Below are 12,187 nucleotides of genomic sequence, written 5' to 3'. Positions count from 1 at the left end.
TTTATTACATATGGCTTTGACTGATTTCTTAAGGTCATTGAATGTGAAATGTGCATCTTGAAACTTTACTGGATCTTGCCCTACTGCCACGGTCCACTGTGGTGCAGTCCCTTTCATCTTTGAAACAAATTGATTAAACTCTCTAATCAAAAGGAAAAAGTGATATTTTCATCAGTTCTCCTAGACAGTTCCATATTATTTCCTACCTCCCCCTGACCTCCTTATGGAACAAAAGAAGGCAAGTCCCTGTTTGCAAAAGGCAGTGAGGAAAGTCGGTGTGTCTGTGGGTGGATAGTTTAATCTGCACTGAACATTCAACAAAACCCAGCCAAGTGCTGGTAGATCATTATGAAATCATTGGGGGGAGTACGGTTGCCAAGTTTATGCTCTCTGACAATAGCACACTATGCATCAGCAGTCAGATTCATATCAAAGTGACCTACGTCATCCCAAGAAATAATGCAATCCACTTGACTGAAACAAAAAGTGGCAATGTTGAAACGTGAGCCAGAAATGAGGAGAAAAAATAAGCGAGGCAGAGAAAAAAGACACGGCATGTAGCTTCTCTTGAAATAAAGTGGGTGTAGGGTTAAAAATGGCTCACAGGCACTGTTCCAGACTTTGATAGATGCAGTTCAGGCTTTAACATCAGCTGCTGAAGTAGTAATTTATCCAAACCCGACATACCTGGATCTCCACCAGACCTAAAGATGGGACGTTCTCCTTGACAAGGGCACCTTTAGAAAATGCTAGGGTGGGCGTTGTGCCTCAAACTGACTCACTACTGAATCAGCATTTACTGCATACTGACACCCACATATGCATTTCATTGATTGGACTTGTTTTTATTTTAATCCTCTGTCCTAAATCCCTTGAAGTAATTTTCAGTATTTTTTCTTTTTGCTTTTGCTCTGCTTAGATTTGGGGTTTTGCATTTAAGAACTGTTGGTGTTGCTGCTTGGTGTCCAATTATGTATCGCTTAAGAGCAGGTAGGTTTTCATTCATTCAACAATGACACTGACCTCCCCAGTTAACACATTTCAAACAGAAAAGTTTCAACTAAGAAGAGGTTGGTGTATGATTTTGTGGAATAGAAACCTGCCTAGCCTTGGACCTCCAATATATGACAAATACATGGTTTGTAACTGTTGTGCTTGCATGTTGAAGGCCAGACTCAAACTATTTTACCCACCTTGTTGCACAAAAGCACCGTAGACAATCCAGATGGCGCTCTGAAGCGAAGTGGAGACAGAAGGCGGAGGATGGCCTCCTGCATTGTTCTGGCAGCGCACTGCCTGGATGCGCCTGAGCAGGAAGATCATGATTCCTACCACTGGGATGGCTGCAGCAATACACGCCCACACTGCCAGGTCAAATGGTGCCAGCAAAGAGAAAATGTTGATCTTTTCCTCTGACTTGCGCATCAGGATTCCCACTGAATAGTCCAGGTAGCGCTTGCTGAAATCCACCACACTCTCGCGCTCCGGGGTGATGGTGATGGCTGATATGGCCAAGTCAGCTCGCTGTGGATGGAGAGTCATATTTTCCCATTTTAGCAACTTTATAAAGTTTCTTTTTAAAATGACAGAATATTTTTGAGACCTTTGTTGATAATCTAGCATATTTGACGTCCATGAATTGATTTTCTCTCTTTTTTGTTTTCTCACCATTTGGGAGGTTAGGTTGGTTTGTTTGTCTGTGACAAAATTATGAAAACAAACTTCCAAAACTCCCCAGAGAAAGAAACTTTTCAGTTTTCAAATGAGCTTCATTCTCACTTCTAACTGGAAATATCCTTTAATGTGAAAACCCTGCATCATTTTCCAGAGAAACGCCATCAGGCCACTGTTTCTATGCCATATCTGTAAAGGTAACGGACAAATTTTAAAGAAATTTGGTGTGCACATTTTCATTCCCAATAAGAGGAAACCTATTGATTTGGTAACACATGTACTTTTCATCAAGGACCAACCATCAATCCACATTTTCAATTTTAAAATGCACGACTCCCTACTCAGACAGATCATTTCTGTGCACCTTCATGCTCTCAGCAGGAGGAAAACCTTTTGATTTTCTTACACAATGATCTTTCATCATTATTAGACCAAACTTTGCTTTTCCTTGAATAACTATTTCATCATCTACCCAGAACATTGTTGATTTTGAAGCTAATAAACAGGAATATCAGTAAGCCCTCGTGGAGGTTTGAACTGTAGTGTGTGAGTGCTTTCTTGCTAATCTTGGAATTAAGTCTGTATTATTTCCACTCTGCATTATCTTGCTATTTTATGTTGAAAAATATGGCCATCAATAAATGTAACATGGTTTGTCTGAGGAAACTCGTGTGTTTGATCAAGTGTAAAATCTGTTTCTTTGAAACAAAAAAACCCATCAGTCGCTTACAGTCATTTCAGTGAACACATGCTGGAACTAGTAGCATTTGTCACTCTGAGATTGTTGTGTTAACTCTGTCATTGTTCAATCACACAGCTCCCTTTATACAATAGTATAAAGATTGTAGAATGAGAGTGCATATGCATTACAGTAATAAAATGTCTGAAATGCTAAACAGAGTCATCACTATGACACATAACAGCCAGTTTTTCAGAGTTTTTCTTATCTTTTTCCACTTTACTGAGCTTTATATTTGGGCTCCCATTTCAAAACAAGACAATATGGCCTGACTCCCAGAAAAAAAAAATATTTGGAGTGAAATCTGGACATTGATTGACTGCGATAAAAAGAAAACACATCAACCTTGCCAATGAGTTCTCCCATCATGCCATTCCAGGATCCATTAGGGAGTGCTGAGCCGTACTTCCCATCTCCAACTTGGTAGATGTCATACTTGAAGCCCAGGATCTTGGCCAGGGCGTCCAGGACATCAATTGAGAAACCTTTGTACCTCTTGGGTTGGCCCAGAATATTCTCCGCCACCATCACAAAAGGCTCTTCCTGTTTGAATGAATACCGTACAACTGGTTAAAGGAGTTTTTGGAAAGGACATTACTGACAATGATAATGCTGAGAAATGTGAACGTGTGTGGATTTTGTCTCTAAGCCCCTCAATTTATCCTCGAACTCTGTAAAAGAGTAGAGTATGTGTACTTAATCACAGGCTTGTCATTTATCAAGATGCACCATTATGTCCTCGGGTCCAGATTGGCGACTGAGGCGAGGACACATTCAGTCATCTTAAGAACTTTGGGGTGACACCTTTATGAAGAGCTTCTAAGGTGATCTAAGTCAAACTTCATCTTAATAAAATAGTTCCCTCAGCAACTGTTGACCTGTAACACATGGTACCATGGCAACTGCTTTGGTTCATCAACGTGGAAATTGCCATTTTGAATTTATTGCACCCCACCATAGTTCTTCTTTATGGGTTGAAAGTGTCAGGGCAGAAGTAAATGGGTGAAGGAGGAGTAAAGAGAGCTGAAGAAGACAGGGGTGGGGGTGGGGGGTGTTAAAGTGGGCAGAGGCAAATTACTTGATTAAGTGACACTGCCAGGGGAGAGCTGAGCAGAACGTATGTGAATAAATATGGTGCAGGTAAATCATGTGTGAAGATGAGGAGAAACAAAGAAGAGGTGAGGAGAAGTGACTATGAGAGGGGAGGAGGAGAGAGGAGGAAGAGACTTTAGGTGCTAGAATGGGTGAAGTTAGTTGAAGAAAAGCTCCTGCCATGTAGAGTTCATTGTTAATGGCCTTCTGTTGCTCTAGATTCACAGGAAAAGATGGAGAAAAAGACCTAAAATTCCCTCTTCCAAGAGAGAAATCGTCCGTGAGTAAAACAGTGTAAAGTAGATTAGAAGAGGTCAAGTTCTCAAAGACCCTGTGTTGTCCTCCATCCTCCTGTTGTAGCAGCTCACTGAACCCAGTAGAACCTTGAGACTAGAGCTTTAGTATATAACCATAAATTATCAAATAAGAAACAGAGCCTAACAAATAGGCTTTTCTTTAAAACAATCTATTATTAGAGACAGTTCATTTTTAATATACATGTTAACCTGCCTGTTTGCTGCTGTGTGCTTTTAATGCAAACTCATTGTCTTATTGTGAAACATCTGCAAGAAATGTTGAGTGTTATTAACATTGAGAAAGAAAAGTAAAGTAGTATTGATCAAAATGAATTGATCATTTATTAAATGAGTTTTTTGTTTTTAAAAAGGGAATTCAGTATTATGTTTGAGTGTGTATTCCACAGAGAAACTGTAAAAAAAACCAACCTCCTAAACATGTTGATGTGTTTGCCTCTAAATTGCGATATGTGTGTTCTTACTCAGATATTTGCCTACGCAGGTCAAGTGTTGATAGATTCAGTGTACTCCCACAACTTACCAGTAATGTTACAATCTTGAGCGTCACTCCTTGCATACCGCTCTCTATCCGATTCTCCTTTAGGCTACCATTCAAACCACGAGTGGAGTCCCAAGATGCCAGCTAATGGAGAGAAAGAAAAATCAGATAAATGAGGAAGAGATAAAAATGGAAAAATGGAGCAGGTCTCTGAGGGACAAAGGTGCCAAACACTTCATTAATAAATCTATCACCAATGTGTGTAAACAATAAAACAAAGTGAGTTAGTTATGAGGAAAGTCGTCATCCTATCTGTCATTCTGTGACTCAATCTGCCGTGACACTGAACGGCCAATGTCTACATTAACATCTGAGCTGGTTACCAAGACAACAAACATCTGCCATTAGCATGCTATTAGAAGGCTCAAGTCGTGCTCTACCACAGAATGCTGCTACACTTTGTAAGCAATTCACAGTATACTTTACCAGTAAGATCGTAAAGATCGAGGTGGTGATGGGAGAGGGAGGAGCAGAAGTACAATGTTAAATAATTAGGACTTAATTAATAATTAGTAGCCATCATGCACACCTCTTATTTCAGACACGTTGCACATCAGTTTGAGTTTGTTTCTTGAATCTAAACTATCCCTCAGCATTAAAACTCTCATTCCAGCCTGTCAAAGTTTTGAGCTATGTCTCAAGTAGTGAAACTGATGTTTGTTCAATTCTTAATCAGTGCTGCTAGCTGGACAAGGATTCTCGAGGATCTGACACATCACTTGGAGTGGTCTATGAGATTTGAGCTGACAGGACAAGAGCGGTGGCCCAAGGCCAGACAACAGGCCTTTCAGCACACCTCAGTCTGCAGCACACGTGCCCCTCCAGATACCTTTGACACAGAAACACATTGTACTCCCCAACAATGAGCGAGACATCATTAAAAAGCAATACGCTTTTAAAAGGTATGCAATTTGCATGTTTTAGTTTTGTTAAATGACTCAATTCATGGATATTCATGCATATTTTGTTTGTGTTCTACTTGCTACCTGCCATGTCTATTAATTCAGTTCACTAAATATAATGGCGTATGTTTCAATACAGCCATTTTATTAAATGTTTTTCAAAACTTTATTAAACTATTTGTAAACATGTGAAGCACTCACTCTCTATGTTATTGCTGCCAAACCATCACAGTTTGAGTTCAAACTGACTGGCAGACACTGCACACGTGTCCCTTTTTGGCACAATTACATCCTGCTGAATCTTAATAGGCAGCTTATATGACTCACTTTCATCTGTGAGGGAAGGTTGATACAAAATGCTGAAAGACTGTTGGCCTCGAGAAGATGGCTCTGGACAGTTCATTCAATATTAAGTCGAAAAAGGTACCAGAGATCAAAACCGTGAACAGGAGTAGAGATATTTTTAAGCTTCAAGATTTCATCAAGTCCTGCACTTAACTTTGAACTCTAGCGTCATGAAATATTGAGGCTCCATTGCTCTTTTACTTGATTGGACATAGGCAGTTGGGTTTGGGCCTGGAAATATCAGAGCCAAAAAACTGAGCATATTGTCTTTCTTTTCTTTAGAAACATGATTTTGTATTCTTGTGATGTTCCATTTGGCTACCAGTTGAGATTGATGAGAAAAACAAAATGAACGAACATAAATCTCTGTCACTGACACCATTTGAAAAGGCAAACGATTATACAATCAGGAGGAAAACAACAATTACTACAGATACACAAGGCTGCAACAAAGGCTTTCAACTGAGAATAAAATAGAAGCTTGTAAGGCAATGAAAAAGGCTTTCAAAAACTTCTGAAGAATATTTCATTATTTTGTTCTTCACAAACCATCTGCAGAGCATGTAACCCTCCAAATACTCAGTCTTAAGAGTCACACTGCACTGCTATGAATAGCTTCACTGCAAACTGCCAGTGAATCATGTTTATAACCTGCCAGCTTGTGTGGGTCTATGTATACTGTTTTCTCCCCATACAGGATGCCACTCATGAAATGTAAAAAATGTAAAAAAAAAACATGCGCTGCATGTCAACGATATGTCGATCAGTTGTTCATGGAGCTCTTCATTGTAAGTATAAGAAAGTTTTATGCAGTATGTAATAACAGGCTTTTGCTGCGCTGCACTTTGCTCAGAAAAATGTGAAATAAGATTGTTGATAATGACAGTAGATCTTGAGCCATATGTGGGTAATGAGAGCAATTTTGTAGGCAAGTGCTGCACAATCTAATTGTAATGGCTAATCTACTTGTTCACCTGCATGGGGATGCATGTGACTGTGTCCAGCCTGTGTGTTCGTGTGTGTTCGAGTGTGTGCATAGGGGCAAAATGTCAGTCTGCGTTGACTGCTTCACAGAGGACTATTTTCTCCATGAGCAGCTTCGTTCTCACACTGAGCATTCTCTGCTTTGTAAACTGAAGAACACTAAAGAGGAACACTTTTACTTTACACAGCTTTGCACACCAACACGCCACTGGGAAGGTCACAAACGATACATACAGCAAAGGCACGCCACATGCATATGAACGAGTAACACTTGACTGGACTCACTGTGATCTTTGATTACCAGCTTTGAAAAAAAAACAAAACATCCAATTTTCAAGGACATGACGCTGAAACAGAATGCATATTTCTACTGAGGAGGGATGTATTATATAAAACGATACATGAAGGAAGAACAGATTTTTGTTGCTTGACGCCAAATCTCATGATTTCATTTCATAAAATAAGACTTTTTCTAGGTTTTTCCCTGCTCCTTTCTTTGAAGTGTCAGCTCCTTGAGGATTTAAGATCTTCCTATAAATATGCATAGCAATCAGTCACCAAGAGTGTACCTACTGTAAATGAGATCAAAACATTCAGTCGCTTCCTTCTTTAACTTGGGGTGTATGCTTTGTTTTTATCCTACAGCACAACGGAGAATATCGAGCTAATGCGATTCTGGAATATCCCGCTTAAAAAGTCACAACAATAACAGGACCGCTATTTAGTTAATGGTTATGATGCTCAATACCGTAAAATAATCATGTGTAATGGGGCTGAGTAAATGCCAATGACCGCTTGAAAACGACAAAGGGATGGAAGTCAGATATCCCTGGATTCATAGCGCCATGGCGATGTCTCAATTACAGTATCTCCTAAAAATCTTATAGAAAGCATTCGGTTTTCTTTCATGGAACAATTGAAACTGCATCATTATGGAAGTGGAACCATAGTCTGAGCTAGTTGCTGCTATTCTGCTTCTCCTTTTCCTCTGAAAGTTCAGTCTGTCAGGTACTTACATATTGACAAGCCCATCATGCTACCGAGCTTCTTATTGACCCACAATCCTTTGTCTGACTCTCTGACTGGATTGACAAAACTGAGCGTGCTTGTGTGTGTATATGTCACACTAATTGCCTGCCTTATTTATCGCCTATGTTCTGTCCTGTTATTTTGACTACATGTAACGTATGTCTTTAATAAATACAAACGTATACGTGTCCATATGATCATATTGTGTCCGTACAACTGCATACAGTGCATTTTTATTTTACACGTTTATTTTTTTAATGTTCCTCTTTGCATCCTCCATCTCAGAGGAAATGGCTGGAATGGCTCCAATTGTGTTATCTCTTATTTCCAGGAACACAGTGAAAAATAAGCGGTTATTTAAATTAGTCAAGACAAGAGACATTTCATCTGTCCTGATGTACTAGAGATGAGCTGGCACCAGTCAATCACCTCTAATAAGCAACATGAGGCAGGATTCACTTTATCAAACTGTGTCAGAAAAACAGAGTAAAAACCTGAAATATTTAGAAGAGAAGGAAGAGAAATGTGGAAAAAGGGAAAGAAACATGAAGAGAAGAAAATTAGATGAAGTTCACCCCTCTCATCAAAATGAAATCAGTCAGAGAAAACTCAATAAGAAAACTGTGCCATGAAAATGAATGAGATCCCAATGATCACATTTGTCCTGTTGTCATTCATTCCCACATTTATTTACTGTACATGTTCGCTATACATAGCTTTTAAACACAATGTGTTATCTTGGAGAAAAGATTAGGCACAATGTCTGTATCAGTAGTTAGATCAGTGCAGTATACAGCAGGCAGAGTTATCCTCCATCTTCTCTCTGTTTCAGCGTGAACTGTTATGTTGCTTAAAAAAAGACTGCATGCAAGAGATGAAGAAAGACTGCAAGAGATCTGTAGGGTCATTGCATACAGTGCAGACTTCAAAATAAGTGCTGCACAGTCTAAATGTGAACATATGACAGTGAGAGGGATGCAAACTTGCCAGTTATCATAAAAATGTGAATTACTGATTCTGCTTTCAACTCATCATATCCACTTGTGAACTGAAAATGATTTTTTACTTCACCTCATGAAGTGAGAGCAACAAAGAGCAAGGCACTGTAGGTGATGTGCATTTAAATGAACTGGATGCTGTAAGGTTGGTAACATTTGTTCGATATTATTTTCATGATGGATTGGAGCACATGAGAGAGAATAAATTAAGAGATGTGGAGAAATATCATCCACTTTTCATCCAATTACTTGAGACTCTCAAGAGGATTTACTTTTGCCAGTGTGGCAGTAGCAACAACCATAAGTGGGTACTGCCAGTTTAATGTGTTCCTTTTAATGCAGACTCTTGTGAGAAAAGGCAATTTCGCACCCAATTACAGTTCAACAGATAGTTGCAAAATTGTAATGTTGCTATCATTTACATACAAAATAACTTGACCAGGCTAATACTGTTTTCCACATGGCTAAGTTGGATACGGTTATAGGAGCTTTAAGTAATTTGTTAATTTTACTGATGTTGATTATCGACTGATGAATTTCAGCATCAGCAGGTGTCTGGCATTGCTTACTGCAGCTTGTGATGGGTAATTATCTAATGACAGCACAGATCCAACAAAAATAATTAGTGGAAATGCACCAACATTATATTATGACTCAAATTAGTCAAATAATACAGTAATGATTATATTGCTTTCTTGTTGGCCATTTTGGCTTGTGAAAGACTAGCAGTATTACTACTACTAGTGCTACTCTGCGATGATGTTTATCTTTCTGCAGGTGAAAATCAAAGCAGGCAGGGGAGGTTTCAAACCCTGTAGGAGCCAGAAAGTAAGTTTCTAAAAGCTAGAAATCTCAGTGCCTGGTAAATTAATCATTGGATCAGCAGCTCTATCAACTCCCTGCAGATCTATTGTTGGCAAGAGAGAAGCACCCTTTAGAGACTATTTAATGCCATGTCTGCTTCATGAGCCAGGGAGAAATAGGGTTGAACAACAGGACAAATACATCAGCTATGAACGACTGCAGTTTGGTGGTCGCAACACGCATGGGCACATGGCGCTCATGTGACCTCCACCCCTACTGATGAATACATCAGCTATCACTGGTTGAAGGGGTGATGATGGCCAATATGAAAACTCTGTCCTATCATCCAACCGTTGTGGTTGATTGCAACCCACAAGCGTACCAAGCACACTTGGCTCTGTTCTGGCAGCAGAGGACCAAATGCAAGCCGGTTCTGGTCAACACATGGCTGTCATCTGGCTGGGTTTTGGGCGGATTTAGGATGAGAATAAACTCCAGGTGGCTGAACTATTGGTCTATCTTTGGGCCACTGTTGGCAACCAGACTTACATGGATGATGATTCTGGTGTGTTCTTCTTTAAATCTGGCAAGGATCTAGATACCAGATGTGCCAGATTTAGGCTACTGGTGACAAAGCCATTTCTACAGTTGCCCTGAGAGGTCAACGCACTGCAACTTAAGAAAATTAGCCGTGTGTTTCTGTATTTGGTTTTGTTTTCTTGTTTTCTGTTGTCAAATTGTTTTCTTAATTTGCTTGTGTTTTGTCTATTTGCATGTGTTTTCTTTAGTTGCAGTGTGCTGAGCTCTCCATTTTGGCTACCTAGAAGAAAATGGAAAGATGCATGTAATAAGCAACAAAAATTCCAGACTCCTTTAAATGTAAAACATTGTACTGACAATGGCATCGTAGATGACTGAGCCACCACAACAATAAGAAATTCTTTTACGTTTTAAACCTGACGCTGTTTTTCACATTCTCTATTTCTAAGGCTAATAGAATCGTCACATGTCTCAGGCAGCCATGCCATATATTATGTCCAATACATGTTAGGCTATTTAGAAATGCCATCATATGACGTGAGTGGTACTATATACTATATAATGTATTTTCATGAAAAACCTATTTTGATGCACTTTGCGACCAGTGAATGGAATGAGGAGAATTTGGAGCTGCCTCTTTCAGAAACGATGCACAAGATCAAGTAGACATACAGTGTTAGGGTAATAATAAATTAAAATAATAATAATAATAATATTTTTTACTATAGAATAGTATTTATGTTTCTAAAAATGTGATTTTGAATAAAACATTAATGATGCATGCAAGATGCTTGGCTAGGAGCAACAATTACATTCAAATTAATGAACGAAAATCTTCGTGTAAGTTGGAAGTCATTTGCAATATCTGCTTAGAGACGAACTGACACATCAATAAGAGCAAACTGGAAAACAAAACAACAACAACAGCATCGATCACTCTGCAGCAGCACTGGATGGTGGAGAAAACTCACAGTAGCCATCCAGGAAATAGTATTTCAGTCTTCATTACAGTTTCTAACCAGGAAGACGCCTCATCTAAGAGCCATCAGGCTGGAGAGAAAATGGACTGAATGCAGATAAACGATGATGGAGAGGGAGGAAAGCATGGCTGAAAAATGCGGAGAAAGCATTAGGGAAGACGAGAGGAAGTGAGTGCAGAGGAGAGGATGGGAGATGAGATGAGAGGAAAAGATAATAGAGAGACGGGAAAGGGACAAAATGAGGATGGCTCTGAGGCTTGGATTTGGGTCGGGGGGTACGATCACTGTTACACTCCACTTGAAAAAAACACATAGTAACATGACATTGCGGTACATTTCAGAGGACACCGTGTAGTGGTTTGGCTTTTCTTGATGGTAGGCAACAGTTTTACACAACACAAGGCAAGAAACATGCTGAATGTATATATAAACATCCTATTACAGAGAAACAGAGGAGAGTGCATGAATTTCTGTCTGGTTTCTCATAGTAAATTGTTCTGCCAAGTAGTGGGCAGACACACAGATAGACATGCCAGGTAATGAACAACAGCACTGAATGCATTTGGCATCCCATTATCTGGCCTTGCTGTCCCCCTCTGCCTCTAATGATTTTGAGATACAAGCGCCCACATGTTAGTGTGCTCCCTGGCCTCTGTTCTCTGTTTGCCTGGCTGCATGCTCTTAGTGTCTGAGATCCAAAACAGTGTGTACATGTTTGTGTGTGAATGTACTTTGGGGCTCCACTGTTTGTGTATGTCACGCTGTGTCTAAATGTGTGACTCTGATGGTGGACATGAAAGTGCACGTATGTTCTTTGTGTGTATGTGTGTGTATAAACATGGCACTGCATGTTGTGCATCTCTTCCTAGCTAATGCTAATGGCCACATTATGATGAATTGGCTTCATGATTTCAGTTAGGCTGAGTGGTGATTAAATCTTCATTACCGCTTCTGGTCAGTCCTGCTCTACATAGATTGCCAAGAAACTCGATTCCTCTTCATTCTGCAAGAAGTCTCTGACTGAATCAGGACAAGCACGGCGACAAACAAATTACAGCTAAGAGAAGAGTGCACAAATAATGCTCTCGATCTCTCACTTAAGCTCTGCAACACTCAAAGATCAGACAAGTTTCTCACTAAAGACGTCACGGTCAGCTCATATAGCCTGCTTGTTATTTTTAAAACATGTAAAATGTCTATGCTGAACATGTAACCGTGAAACAGTCAAAGGCAAAAGTGGAATGT

The 12,187-nt window shown here is 39.7% G+C and overlaps 1 protein-coding gene across 1 annotated transcript in view; it reads right to left on the bottom strand.

The window, feature by feature from the left end:
- grid1a (glutamate receptor, ionotropic, delta 1a) overlaps positions 1-12,187 on the bottom strand; it is a 204,184-nt gene that overhangs the window by 16,784 nt on the left and 175,213 nt on the right. Inside the window, exons 9-11 of the mRNA XM_070915899.1 lie at positions 4,343-4,444; positions 2,759-2,956; positions 1,190-1,524 (exon numbers count right to left, since the gene is read on the bottom strand). Coding sequence (XP_070772000.1) covers positions 1,190-1,524; positions 2,759-2,956; positions 4,343-4,444 — 635 coding nt within the window. The remainder of the gene's footprint in view (positions 1-1,189; positions 1,525-2,758; positions 2,957-4,342; positions 4,445-12,187) is intronic.

This window comes from Enoplosus armatus, chromosome 12 (assembly GCF_043641665.1).
Source record: "Enoplosus armatus isolate fEnoArm2 chromosome 12, fEnoArm2.hap1, whole genome shotgun sequence".
Classification (NCBI taxonomy): domain Eukaryota; kingdom Metazoa; phylum Chordata; class Actinopteri; order Centrarchiformes; family Enoplosidae; genus Enoplosus; species Enoplosus armatus.
Note: the sequence above shows the minus strand (reverse complement) of the source record. Positions and strands in the feature narration are given on the sequence as shown.